Genomic DNA, 15,254 nt, shown 5'->3' on the forward strand with positions numbered 1-15,254 from the left:
CGTGCAGTTCTAAGAAAGAAGCTTTGTTCATGGAATCTACGTTTAGGTTTAGGCACAGATAAAGAGTGGGGGGGAATTATTGAGTGTTTACAGCTAGACGAGTGTTTCTTGTGAAAGTTTGGTGAGGGGGGACCATACATTGAAGCTCAGTCGAACACTTTCCATGAAAATAACTATACATCTGTTATTTAAAAAGATTTGTTCCCGTCTTATTCATAATTCATTATTCAATCATAATTTTTTACCTTTTAACCCTATCCTCCCAACTATCTAACATTAATAGTGATAAATAAAAGTTAGTTCTTGTCCAGAATTCAACCTAATTAAAAAAAAAAAATAAATAAATAAATATACAGAAAAATCATTATCGTGTACATGCTTGTCACAGAACGAAAATGTCATGTTCCAAAAATCAGTTTTTTTGTTTGTTTTTTTTTTTTAATTAAGAAAATCAAATTTTGTGAGGAAGCGTGATGTTTTGATCTGCCATGTTTAATAAATGATAGTTATAAGCCATGTTTAGTCTCAGCACAGTTTCCGATGGTTAGGTGTTCTACACAAGTCCTGGAGGTGACTGGTTCTCAGTAGACAGAACAAAAGATTCTTCATGTGTTGACACGAAGAAAACATGCAAAGTTGCTACAGAAAAGTTTTAATATTTATAGAGCAATTCTGGTTTCTGATTGGTTGGTAGCAGAACGTGAATTTGATTCGTTAGTTCCTAGCAGCATCGTTTAGAAATAGAATCGCCCGACTGTGCGGAATCTTACTCCATTATAAGGCAAAAATATTGCAACTGGAAAGACAACTCAATTCGAACTACGGAAATCAAAATCAGCCTTTTAATGGGTACACTTTACTATCAAAATCACTAGAGGTCATAAAATTATTTTCTATATAAAAAAACAACTACTTGATCAATTTGAGCGATTTTCGGAATACAACATTTTTATTCAGGTACATACATCATGAGGATTTTTCACTCTATTTTTTTTTAATTATTAGGTTAAACTCTGAACTTGCATCTAAATTTATTTTATTTATTAATGAGTCGCCACTTTTCACCGCAGAGGATGATAATTCCTCAACATTCACAGAAATTATACACCATCAGGGATTGCATGAAACTTGAACATCAAATGAATTTAATATATGAATGATTATTGCGTTTGGGAGTTTTTTTGATAAGGTTTGAGTATTCATATTTGTATTATTTTGCCCTACTGTTTTCATCTTGAAGATTATTTTCACACCATTTTGATCCATGTAACCTCCCACCTTCTTCAGGTGTATTTTTGTTGAACTCTGGGGAAACTTTCTGTCAAAGTGTGGTAATCTGCACCAAATTTTAAACATAACTCTTTATTCAATCCACAGAAGTAGCATGCTCTTGTTCTGTCAGTCATGACTGGGTAGAAGTCCTAAGTAATTTGCAGTTGTATTTTTGAGTGTCACCCGTGCTGAGGATTCAACCGTCAGTGTAACTTATAACTGAATTTCACCCAGTACTTTATCCACTATGCCATGTGGATTAAATAAAGGGTTCAGTTCGAAATTTGGTGCAGATTCCTTGAGTTTGACAAGATAAAACTGAAGGGGTGCAGGTTAGATTGACAGAAACGTGGAAATGACCAAGATGATTGTCCGTAGTCTGAAGGATTCAAATAATGCAAATGAATGATTGCTTAACATCGTGGATGCCACAAGGATTTTTCTGTGAAGCCATAAAGTTAAATTTAAGCACAATAAAATATTTTAAAATGAAGGGAAACTAACACTAGCGGGTGCAGTTTAAGTAAATTGATTGCACACGTACAGAACCAGTTATTGACCACCTAATAAACTAGTTTAATGCAATGTGCGACGATAAACTTGTAGCACTTGTACCCCCTCCCCTCAACGTGAATACCGCCAACAAACAGCAAAATTCCATCCCCTCAGTGTAGAGGTCTCTAAATGTTGGCAAATTTTCTTCTCTAATAGTTTTTCTTTGGACAGCTAAACTTTGAAATTACCTCCCTACTTCCAGCTTTCCTGACTACTAATCTGCAAACGTCTATGAAGTAATATGAACAGACGTCTTGCTGTTCAACTTCCCATAGTCCCTCCGTAGATACAATCCAAAATAGGAGCCTCCTTACGTCTAAATATAACTGACTGAAAAAAAATGGTGTTTCAGTTGCTAGAAAATCAATGTTTGCTTTTGAGTGTCCCAACAAAGGAGGGATTAGAACTACTAATTCATTCCTGTTCATTTGTTTGCACTTTTCTCAATAACCACACCTTGGATTTTTAAAAATTTTGCACAAACATTGGTCATAGTGAAAGTAAATTTTTGCCAGAATGGATTTTCCAGGATAACTTTGGTTGCCCTCCCTAAGATCCATTATAGGGGTAAAATTAGCCCTAAATTGTTCATCCGTTTTCTCAATAACAATGCCATGGAATTTTTTTTTTTTAATTTTGCACAAACATTAGTTATGGTGAAAGTAAAATTGTCACTCGTTGGGCGGGGAGGGGGATGCTTGGCTTGTTTTTCCTAAAATTTTACCTCCTTCCTCCCACCTTTTTTGTTAATTATCTTTTCCATTGTTAGAATTTTTTTTATTTATCTTTTTTTTTTTTTTTTTAATAGATTGAGGAGATCCGCCAATGCTGGAACTGTTATTATATGTCAAATTCCAAACCCTCCAACTGGTTCTGCCAACCTTGTGTAAGTAATATTTTTAAATACTTTACTTATTTTTCTCTTTTATCAACTAGCTGACGGACACTGCAGTAAATTCAATTACTTAAAATTCCGGACGATTTTAAAATTCTTTTTGTTGTCTCATCAATAAAATACCCTGCAGCGAAATTTTTTTTTTTTTTTTTTTTTTGTCAAAAATTTCAAAACTATTTAAACAAAACTACTTGATCAATTTACATGATTTTCGGAATATATTTCATCATGAGTATTTACATCATAAGGATTTAAAAAATTTTCTTTTTTTTTATGGGGAGAATTCTGGACGAGAAGCAAAATTTCTTCAAAAATTTATAAATATCTTTTAAAGAAATGTTTCCATTATCATTCAAAAATGAACGTATAAACATTGAATTGGCTCTGAAGTTGTGAGCTTTAGCATGCCAAGTTTGTGTTAAAATCATAAAATTATATTTGCATTCTTCGGACTACTGTTCTCATCTTGAATGTTTTAACAATGTTTTAGTCGATGTTACCTCCGACCTTCTACAAGCATATCTTGTTGAACTCTGTAATCTGCTTGGAATTTCAAAACGGAACCCTTTATTTAATCAACGAGGGTAGCACGTTCTTGTTTTGTCAGCCATGACTGACTAGACGTCCTAAGTAATTTGCAATTGGATTAGTCAGCTAACGTACTTCCTGACTTTTGGAGTGGCTGCTACTGGAATTGGTGACAAGGCAAATCAGTTCCTTCACTTTTATTCTTCAATATTTCTATTGTGAAGCGATTTATTGAAATAAAATATATAAAAAGAGATTTTGAAAAATACACAATAAAAATGAACAAAATCATACAGATAAAAACACAATTACTCTTTATTTGCATTTTTGCTATAAAAATTAAAAATTAAAGTTTTTATTTTATTTGAAATCTTATAAGAAATATGTTTATGAAATTATAAAAATGTTTTGATTTTTAATTTTAAAAATAAGTTTTTTTTTTTTTTTTAATTTTATATAATAAATGTTTATAAAAGTATAAAAATAAAATTATTGAAATCAAAATAACAAAATTTAAAACATTATAAAAAACGTATCCAATACATAATATTCCCAAAATAGTTTTTAAATATTTTAAAGTGTTTTCAATAACTTTAAAAAAAAAAGCACAAAAAGTGTTTGCAATTATTCTTTTTAAAAATAAAAACTGATTTCAATGATTCTTCATTAAAATAAGACAGAAAAATCTTTCAATCGTTGTTAAATAAAAGAATGATTTTTTTTTTTCACATGGAAGTCATCACTTATCAAGGCCCAGAGGCCACTCGGGGATAAGGGTTATTGCACGTACAGTAATCAATGGGACAATATCATAGTAATCGTTAGTTATGGAGATCTGATAAAGGGTCTTATTAAGGGGGCGGTTCAACAGGAACTTGTTTATGTTGGACTTGAAACAGGATTGGAAAAACGTAATAAAAAAAAAATGAGTACATGCACAAGGGAGATATAGGTGTAAGAGAAAAAGTGAAGGAACTGAGTTGCCTTGTCACCACTTCCGGTAGCAGCCATGCTGGAAGTTAGGAAGTGCATTAACTGACTATAACTTGCAATTGTCTTTTAACTGAAAATTGAAACTTCAGCCTCCAGAAGAGTAACTTTACAACTGAATTTGACCAAGTACTTTATTCACTATGCCATGGGTCCTTGTGAAAATTACACTCAAGATGAGAACAGTAGCCTGAAGAATCCAAATAATACAAATAATCAAACATCTCAAAAATTCAGAAAAGTAAAATTACTTTCAATTACCCTGGTAGTACCGGCCCTTTGCCGTTGTGTCCATCGCCAAACAGGAAGTGACAAATGTTTAAATTAAGGCTAGTCAATCGAAAACAGGGGATGACTTTCGAAAATATCGGCCAAAAAAAGCAACACCTCCCTGTAGAAAAGTGCCCGGATGAGGGTGAAGGAATTAATATTTTTAGGCAATTTTTCAATATTTGTTATCCGAAGGGTCGAGCTTCTAAACGATACCAATTCCCTGAAAATTTGTCGCCTCTGTGAAAAGTTTTTGTGAGATTTCTATTATAGATTATTAAAAACATTTTTTGTTCTGGTCCTTTCTAGAATCCACCCCACAAATTGGTCTACGCAAAATTGAAAGGTTTCAGTTATTGGCCGGCAAAAGTAATCAGAATATCAGAAGATGAGAAATACGATGTACGCTTCTTTGGAGGATATCACCAAAGGTTCGTAGCCCTTGTTTTTCTTTTTAACTAACAGTGTTACCCAACATTACAGCGGAAGTTAAATAGTGTGTGTTTAATCTTTATAGTAAAACTATTATCTCTCTTTCTCTTTGTCCCTGTAACCGTCTCTTTATCTTTTATAGAAAATGTCCAAATTTTTAGGGACCACCTTCCCCATGTAAAAAAAAAAAAAAAAAAAAAAAAAAAACCCTACCTACTTTTACCCCAAAGAAAAAATAGTTTTTCTAAATTTGAGATATTATACATCTGTGCGGCAACAGAGATCAAGAAAATATAAACTTTGTTGGTATTTGTCTAGTGGTTTTGGATTTTTAACTAGACATACAAACACACACCCCCAGATGACTTTCCTTTATATAATAGACTAGCAAGGGATACCCGGTGTTGCCCGGGTGTTTGTAGGTGTGCGTGTGAAAAAAACCAGAAGCCTTGACGTGCATAGTAAAAAAAAAAAAAAAAATTAAAAAAAAAAAAAAACAGGTGCCCGTGAAAAAAAACGAAGCCTTGACGACACGCAGTTGGAAAATAGTAACGTGTGAAAAAAAACAGGTGTGCACTTTTGATTGACGTGACGGCGATAGCTATTCAGCAGTTACGATTTTGTGCAGGATAGTTTTTAAATAAATAAATAAATAAATAAATCGGTTTGTTTGTTTTTAACTAAGTTCTGGGAAAACCAGCACCCTGTTTATTAGGGGGAGTGTCTCGTCTCGAAATGAAAGCTACCGTCTGATAGAACGAAGTCAACATTGAACAAACGTTACTTAGCTCTCTAAAGACCACTGGCTTTCGGCCAGTGATTAGTCGAGTTTCGCTTTTTGTTTATACTGAAAACCGAATGTAACGCGTGCCAGTGCGGGAAATGTGAAATAATTAACGTTTGAAAGTCAATAAAATTAAATAGACAGACGAGCTCCGTGGTTAAGTGTGAGATATTACAATTTATGGATGATATAAAAAGTTTTAAGTTGTGAAGCGAGCGAGCACTTCTCTGAAAGAAGCCTTTTGTGGACATCGAGGAAAAGCGTACATACATGCATACATTTCCGCTTTTATATATATAGAAGACTAACATGGATACCTGACTCAGGTGGACATGAAGTTTTGGTTGGACTCAGCTGCTATACTAATGATATTGAACACTTTCATAGATATATTCACAAAATAGAACAACCTCCTCACCAGATATTTTGGCAAAAGAGATACGAAGAACCCCCCCCCCTCTTAAAAAAAATATAAATAAATAAATGCATCAAAAGTTTTCTTCCAATCAAAATGGTCCTGGATATGACCTTAAACTATGTCCAGTGGTGAGGCCCCAGCTTGCGGGCTTTGGGAGTGTGGAGCCACCCTTTAATTACCATTGCTCCCAAGTTCACTCTGACCCGGAGTGGTAGTACCTGTTAGGGTTCCAACTATGGGTTAAATAGAAACCGACTTGACAACAACAAATATATTCTATTAAAAGATTTTTCTTCAAAATGTTTGGATTCGGCATTAAATAATCTGAAAAGGGTTGATATGCCGTAAAACAAAAACAACCAACCAATCAAAACAGCAGCAAGTGCCTATGCGACCGAAAAAAAAAAAAGACACGTGGCAGTGGAGTTTCAACCTGAAACGCGGAAGAGGAAAAGAAGGGGAGAAAACTAACACTTATGACGTCATGCCGCTTTCAGTTTGCTACGTGTGCATGACTTGCGAAAATTGCCCCCCCCCCTGCAAGAAATGGTCCAGTTGACCACCACAGAATTTTTTTCTAATTTTCACATATTATGCATCCGAGGCATCCCTCTTTCAAATGGTACTAATTTCGACCCAGACCAATGCGACTGACAAGTTTTTAGCAGACATAAACACGTACACAAAATGATGTTTGAGATTTATATGATAGAAAAAAAAGAAGATAAATTTAATGCAGTGGGATTACAAGTAAAATGAAAAATAACCAGTTTTTGTGCGGAAGAAAGATGCAAGAGATGGATTAGAACTCATGTGTAGAAAGTATTTTGGATAGCTTGTAGGTTATCAGTTTTCTTTTGGTCATACCATTGAAACACAAGGTGGAGCTGGTGCCAATGATTGGAAGATTTAGAAGCGGATGGAGTAAATAGTAACTTCTGCCATTACTACTGAACAGACCATTACAGCTGTTGAGCAAAGGAAAGCATTTTTGTACACCGTAATTGTATGAAAGTGAAACTGGACCAGTGAAGGTTGGACATGTGTTGCATGGAAAACACTTGAAAATATGATGTATGTATGTGAACATTAAAGATTGGCTGAAATCTGATGAATCATCAGAGGGAGATGTGGGCAAAATGCGGGACTTCATTGGTTTGGCCATCTTGAAAAAAGCAAACTGTATGAGTGTTTTGGTTAGTAAATGTAGAGCAGTTGAAAACCAGTCTATTCTAGCAATTTATGGCAGTTAACGAACTTCCCTGTTTTTTTCTTTTGGGTAGGGGGTTTCCAAGTTGGGGGTTGTGGGGGAGGCACTTAAACATCGGTTCAGTGGTAGATGTTTTGTAGTAGTAAAGTTTTTTTTTATTTTTTGAGGGGGGGGGGTATCACTTGGACCAAAGGTTAGTGATAGAATAAAGTAAACTTTCTTTAAAAATTTTTTATTATTTTTATTTTTTTTTTTTGTTAGTACTGTATCACTTCTGCAAAAAAAAAATATTTGGTCAACTGCCCTAAAAACAGGATCATTTTAAGTTAAATTTTATAAGTGGGTCCCGCATATAAAATTTGAGATTAATTTAAAATATTTTTGCCATTAACCACGTGTATTCATGATTTTAAAAAAAAAAATTAGTCATTTGCAAACTCTATAAATAAATAGGATTGTAACAGTTTCATAAACAAACATTAAACAAAGGGAGGTACATCGTCTTTTCACACAAACGCACACTTGCTACACTTGTGAGGTTTTTGCCAGTGAGCAATCCAGAAATCTGTGAAAGTCTTTGTTACATGCACAATTTGGTCTTAATTTTTTGGTCGTCGCTTTTCCATGTGTGCCATTCCCTGCATGGTTGCATCGTCTAGTGGCTGTTGATCGGCTGTTTAACTTTGGCAAATGAAACTCGTGCATGAAACAATGGAAACTTGTTGAAGTTTTAAAGGGTTTATTGGGAAGAAAAGTTTGTTCACTAGGGTGGGGGGGGGGCTAAAAATAGGCTAAAATTAATTCCTTCTTGCTTAACTTATTTAGCCTTAAAAATGGTCGATGATTGGTTAGGTCTCGAGGAAAGTCACTTAGAACTCTACATTATTGGACACATTTGGTTTTGCTGCTTTCTCGACTCAAGCAGCTTGAAACTGTCCTGTGCCCCAAATGTGTGGTCATTTTTTTATTTTTATTTTTTTTTTTATTTATGTAATATCATTTGACACCTCCCTTCTAGTGTATTTTGTCTAAGGAACTAACTCTTACCCCCCACCCCCACCTCACTCATGCTAAGTGCACTGGGTCTATTTCTGATTGCTGCCAGGTTGTCCTGACATGGACTTAATGCAACCCTAACCCAAAATTCATACTAGTTGATATAATCTCTACTTGCTGGCATAGGGTACCATTCTCTAAAAGGAACTCTGTGTGCTAGTTTGTTCTCTATGAACTCGGAAATAGTTGAGTTTTTTTTTTTTTTTTTTTTTTTTGTTTTTTTTAAATTTCACACGAATGTACTTAATGTGTCTGGGAGTGTCTTTACATCCGATAAGTATCAAAAATCGATAATCAAAAAAATCTGACTAAAGTCCGATTTGGACGAAAGTTAATACTTTTATATGCATTTGAGGAGTTTTATCACCACACAAGCAAAAAGGCCCAGCCTACAAGATCAACAGTAGGTTCTTTTATAAGAAAGGTGCATGTCTGAAATTTGTTTCTGTTTAGAGCACAATTTAGCATTACAAGTTGATTTTTTTCTTTTTAGATAATTATTTTATCAACTTGCATGAAAAGAGCTATGTAAAAGATGCTTAAAACCGTTTTGAATTATGCAAATACCATCAGTAGTTTAAAAGCTATGAGAATTTTAAGTGCCAAAATTTATGCTTTTCTGTGGACATTTTTCTGTAGAAAAAGTGGGCTAAATTACGGACCTCAACATTTCAAGAAATTTGGTAATTGCGCCACCATTTATTTATTTTTCAAGCTATTCTCATGAAATTTGGCAGTCTTATGTAAAATTGTGTGCTCTTTCTGATTATGCAGTCAAATCTAATGTATCTCTTTACCATAAGCCATAAATTATAAATTCAGATGTACAAATTTCAATTTTTTTAAAACTGGCGCATGGTATCATATAGTGGGTGTCTATTTATGAACTAAGCTAAGCATTATAGTATTATTTAAATATAGCTTTATTGTGAATAGGCATTTTCCTGCCTCTTCACCAAAGGAAAGCTTAATCTTGGGTGTAGCCATTGAATGCCTAAAAAACATTCATGGCCGGTATTTACTACTCCCTTCAAAGACTACAATGTATTGAGGACTAAGTTATTCTAAGTCATTGAGGAGAGGCATATGAAGCTTCCTGCTGGTACATTGTTGGGGAGGGGGGTCTGTAACTGGAGCGGGCAATGAATCGATTTGATTAAAAAAATGTGTGATTTCACCGATTTCGATGCCAATAAAAGTATGGGAGGGCGAAACATCTTTCAATCCTGGACAACGTTGGGTCTCCCTGCTAGTATAGAATAAAATGAACCCTAGAAATAAATATCTTAATTCTTCAATATGAAAATATAGAAATGTTTTCATTTAATGAAGAAAGGAAGGAAATTCTTACGAAGACGAACCAACACTGGACTTATGGACAGATGCATAAGGTTTTTAAAGGGCTGACAACATGTCGAATGTAATCATGACTTTTCATGATGGAATGAAGGTATTTGTTGTTTCAAATAGTCTTTAGAACCTTTCATTGTGACAAATGGTACTAAATAAGGTTGCATAATGGCACCTGTGCTGTTCGCCTTGATCTTTTTAGTTATGCTGCAATATGCTTTTGTTAATAGAGATACAGGCATAGAATTCAAATTCTGACCATATGTGGGAATATGCCTTGTTTCAGGTGAAAGTGTGAAAAGAAAAAAAAACTCTAGAAATGAATATTTTAATTCTTCGATATGAAAATGGTTTCATTTAATGAAGGAAGAAAGGAAATTCTTACAAAGACGAACCAATGCTGGACAGATGCATAAGCTTTAGCTCAATTTTATGATTGAGAAAAATAGTAAAAACTTTGGCAAAGTTAATGAAATATAACCACATCGAGTTTTTTTCTTTGAACGATGCTTGTTTAAAAATTTAACGCGTTTATGCGTTATTTATTTTTTTAATTTTGATTGAAAATTAAAGATATTTCTTTATAAATTTCAGAGCTGTGATACCTGTTGAATATATAAAACCTATTTCCATAAACATAAAGTCAGTGACAACAAAACGGACACAAGGTGAGTTATTTGCAAAATTCTGCTGCTTATTGTCATTGTGATGAGTCTTGATAGACATCCTTGAGCAAAGTGTTCACCTGATCCTATTACATCGAAATAGAGGTGTGTGTGTGTGTGTGTGTGTGCATATGTGTATGATTCATGGGAGAGAGCCCCCAGCTTGATTATAAAAAGAATTTAAAAATAAGAACGTAATATTTATGTTTGTGTTACTGATGATCAGAACAACATCAGTACCGTCAGTTTCAAATTCCAAACAAAGGGGGACCAATATCTAAGTCACTTACGTTGGACTCTCTTCAGCCTCTCCTCTGTTTATATCTGTCTCCCTCGGAAATGGCATCTTGTTTATGGGTAGTGATATATAAAGAGGCTGAATAGTTTGACATAGGCGACTAGGTATTGATATTTATTTATTTATTTATTTTTTTTTTTTAAGATTTGAAACTGATAGTATGGATGTTTTTCTGATCTTCTGTAATATAAAATTTTATTAGCTCTATCTAAACTTTTGATTCGCTAGTTTTCAATTGTTTTTGGTAATGTAAAAACATTTAGCTACAATTTCAACAGTTAGTTTGACTCGGACAATTGTTAGTATGAAACATTTTAAATTATCTTATTTATAAAATTCACTATGTCTGTCTCCTTTTTAATTTTTTTTTTTTTCAAACTGTATCTCCTCTGGGACGGAAGGTCATATAATGACATTTTTTTGTGGACCATTTAAAATTATTTTTTATGGGTCTTTTTGTTAAAATAGCTGCTAAGGAGTCAAAATTTAAAGAAATTAGAACTTGGCAAACGTAAATAGCCTTAAACTGCTCTTCTATGTATTCATTTGTACATTAATTTTAGTTTTAGTTATTTGTACATTAATTTTAGTTATTTGTACATTAATTTTAGTTTTATTCATTTGTACATTAATTTTAGTTTTAGTTATTTGTACATTAATTTTAGTTTTAGTTATTTGTACATTAATTTTAGTTATTTGTACATTAATTTTAGTTTTATTCATTTGTACATTAATTTTAGTTTTATTCATTTGTACATTAATTTTAGTTTTAGTTATTTGTACATTAATTTTAGTTTTAGTTATTTGTACATTAATTTTAGTTTTAGTTATTTGTACATTAATTTTAGTTTTAGTTATTTGTACATTAATTTTAGTTTTAGTTATTTGTACATTAATTTTAGTTTTAGTTATTTGTACATTAATTTTAGTTTTAGTTATTTGTACATTAATTTTAGTTTTAGTTATTTGTACATTAATTTTAGTTTTAGTTATTTGTACATTAATTTTAGTTTTGGTTATTTGTATATTAATTTTAGTTTTAGTTATTTGTACATTAATTTTAGTTTTAGTTATTTGTACATTAATTTTAGTTTTAGTTATTTGTACATTAATTTTAGTTTTAGTTATTTGTACATTAATTTTAGTTTTAGTTATTTGTACATTAATTTTAGTTTTAGTTATTTGTACATTAATTTTAGTTCTAGTTATTTGTACATTAATTTTAGTTTTAGTTATTTGTACATTAATTTTAGTTTTAGTTATTTGTACATTAATTTTAGTTTTATTCATTTGTACATTAATTTTAGTTTTATTCATTTGTACATTAATTTTAGTTTTAGTTATTTGTACATTAATTTTAGTTTTAGTTATTTGTACATTAATTTTAGTTTTAGTTATTTGTACATTAATTTTAGTTTTAGTTATTTGTACATTAATTTTAGTTTTATTCATTTGTACATTAATTTTAGTTTTAGTTATTTGTACATTAATTTTAGTTTTAGTTATTTGTACATTAATTTTAGTTTTAGTTATTTGTACATTAATTTTAGTTTTAGTTATTTGTACATTAATTTTAGTTTTAGTTATTTGTACATTAATTTTAGTTTTGGTTATTTGTATATTAATTTTAGTTTTAGTTATTTGTACATTAATTTTAGTTTTAGTTATTTGTACATTAATTTTAGTTTTAGTTATTTGTACATTAATTTTAGTTTTAGTTATTTGTACATTAATTTTAGTTTTAGTTATTTGTACATTAATTTTAGTTTTAGTTATTTGTACATTAATTTTAGTTTTAGTTATTTGTACATTAATTTTAGTTTTATTCATTTGTACATTAATTTTAGTTTTATTCATTTGTACATTAATTTTAGTTTTATTCATTTGTACATTAATTTTAGTTTTATTCATTTGTACATTAATTTTAGTTTTAGTTATTTGTACATTAATTTTAGTTTTAGTTATTTGTACATTAATTTTAGTTTTAGTTATTTGTACATTAATTTTAGTTTTAGTTATTTGTACATTAATTTTAGTTTTAGTTATTTGTACATTAATTTTAGTTTTAGTTATTTGTACATTAATTTTAGTTTTAGTTATTTGTACATTAATTTTAGTTTTAGTTATTTGTACATTAATTTTAGTTTTAGTTATTTGTACATTAATTTTAGTTTTAGTTATTTGTACATTAATTTTAGTTTTAGTTATTTGTACATTAATTTTAGTTTTAGTTATTTGTACATTAATTTTAGTTTTAGTTATTTGTACATTAATTTTAGTTTTAGTTATTTGTACATTAATTTTAGTTTTAGTTATTTGTACATTAATTTTAGTTTTAGTTATTTGTACATTAATTTTAGTTTTATTCATTTGTACATTAATTTTAGTTTTAGTTATTTGTACATTAATTTTAGTTTTAGTTATTTGTACATTAATTTTAGTTTTAGTTATTTGTACATTAATTTTAGTTTTAGTTATTTGTACATTAATTTTAGTTTTAGTTATTTGTACATTAATTTTAGTTTTAGTTATTTGTACATTAATTTTAGTTTTAGTTATTTGTACATTAATTTTAGTTTTAGTTATTTGTACATTAATTTTAGTTTTAGTTATTTGTACATTAATTTTAGTTTTAGTTATTTGTACATTAATTTTAGTTTTAGTTATTTGTACATTAATTTTAGTTTTAGTTATTTGTACATTAATTTTAGTTTTAGTTATTTCTTATCTGATTGACGATGACTCATGCAGTTATGTCTTTGGCTGGAATACTACAAATTTTGTTTTCGGTTTTGAATCTAGCTGATGACACCTAAGTAAATTTTTTTTTTACTGTTGAAACCATGACTATATATTGGGTTCAATATAATTATGAAACCATAATCAGCCACTCACCTACAAAAGAACAAAAATGGCCAATAAAAAAAATTAAAAACTAAAATGATTTCACTGTATCCTGGGCAATACCAGGTCAGGACAGCCAGTATTAAATATTAATTTCAAAGTTTTTTCTTCCCGTCTCTAGGTTTCATAAAGGCATGTGAAGAACTGAAGATCCATCGTCAGTTGTTGGATGAGCAGGGGGAACCGAGCAAGAGTCACACATTTGAAAGTGAAACTGATAACAATTCCGAAGAGGAGGAGGAGGAGAGGGAGGAAGAGGCAGAAGTGGAGCAGCAGCCAGATGAGGAGAAGGAAGAAGAGGATGACGACGACGACGATGAGGAGGAAGAAGATGATGTTGAGCTGAGGGAGGTTACATCAACCAGTGTCGTGCCACCAAAACATACTTCAAAGATGAAGACAAAGGTGAACTGTTAATGATTGTAACATAGTCATGACCTCCCCCACCCCCATCCCCTCATATAGTTATTGGGGGCCACTTTAAATATAATTCTTCATGGGTAATTAACTTTGAATTGTTCTTTGCTCCTAGAGAAAAACTGGTTGGCTTTGGCTAACAACTCTTTTCTACCCAGGCAACTAACAGTTATTGGTGGAGTCTCACAAATTACTATTGAAATAGGCAAAGCTCTGGTTCTCAGTGCTGGTTTGAAAAGACCAGCTGGTAAAACCTGAAGTTGTCACAAAGGTGAACGGAGATGTTTTTGACAAATTACTGACAGATAAATTCTCGCAGGGAACTAGCATTTCTCGGAAAGTTGTTTAGGTGAAGAGAAGAGAAAGAAAAAAGAGCAAAATAGAGAGCATATGATTATGAAAAGGAAAAAGGAAGATAAAACAAAGATCGTTGAGGTAGATATAGTAATCACAATGAGAGAGGGGAGTAAATAATATCGCTGCTCGAGGAATCCACATCATCTTGGTATACAAGCACCTGTAAAATTCATGTTCGTCCGTTCGTACTTTTCTCAATAATTATGCCTTGGGATTTTTTCAAATTTTGCAGAAACATTAAACATGATGTGAGTAAAAATAAAAAAAATAAAAAAATAAAAAGTAACCGAATGGATTTTCTAGAAAAACTCTGGTTAGCTTTAGCAAAAAATTTTTTTTGATTTTTAACTAAGTGGGCAAAAATACTTAATAAGTTTTCCAAACGTCACCTTTTCTGTTAGTGATGTCACTTGTTTTAAATGACATAATTCTTAAGTTTCACACCTAAGAATTACGACAAACAAACAAAAATTAATTTCATATTTAAAAGTAATTTTATGTTCAAAATCTAAGGCATAACATTTTCAAAGGCCAATAATTATGACCCATTAACCATAAATATGGGGGTCAAACGCCTTTTAAAAAAAAAAAAAAAAAAAAAATCCCTTAATCCTACCTCTAACCCTAGGTATGAGTGGCAAGCCTCCTCTTCTTAAAACCTTTAGCCCTAACAATAATGCTATATCTAAGTGGCAAGCTCCTCACCAAACAAATTTCCTTGGTAAGCTACATATAAGTATCAAAAAAAAAAAAATCCTTAAAGAAAAGTGCACGATTTATCACCCATAAAAAAATAAATTAGTCAACTGCCTTAAAACGCTAGAATGGTCTCGAAATGGTGAATTATTTTACA

General features: G+C 31.3%; 1 protein-coding gene across 1 annotated transcript in view; it reads left to right on the forward strand.

Moving 5' to 3' along the window:
• LOC145263807 (zinc finger MYND domain-containing protein 11-like) overlaps positions 1 to 15,254 on the forward strand; it is a 219,103-nt gene that overhangs the window by 191,846 nt on the left and 12,003 nt on the right. The window contains exons 7-10 of the mRNA XM_080120872.1: positions 2,636 to 2,713; positions 4,820 to 4,941; positions 10,355 to 10,428; positions 13,749 to 14,032. Of these exons, the coding sequence (XP_079976998.1) occupies positions 2,636 to 2,713; positions 4,820 to 4,941; positions 10,355 to 10,428; positions 13,749 to 14,032 (558 nt within the window). The remainder of the gene's footprint in view (positions 1 to 2,635; positions 2,714 to 4,819; positions 4,942 to 10,354; positions 10,429 to 13,748; positions 14,033 to 15,254) is intronic.

This window comes from Euprymna scolopes, chromosome 39 (assembly GCF_053919585.1).
Source record: "Euprymna scolopes isolate OS-2025 chromosome 39, ASM5391958v1, whole genome shotgun sequence".
NCBI classification, from domain to species: domain Eukaryota; kingdom Metazoa; phylum Mollusca; class Cephalopoda; order Sepiida; family Sepiolidae; genus Euprymna; species Euprymna scolopes.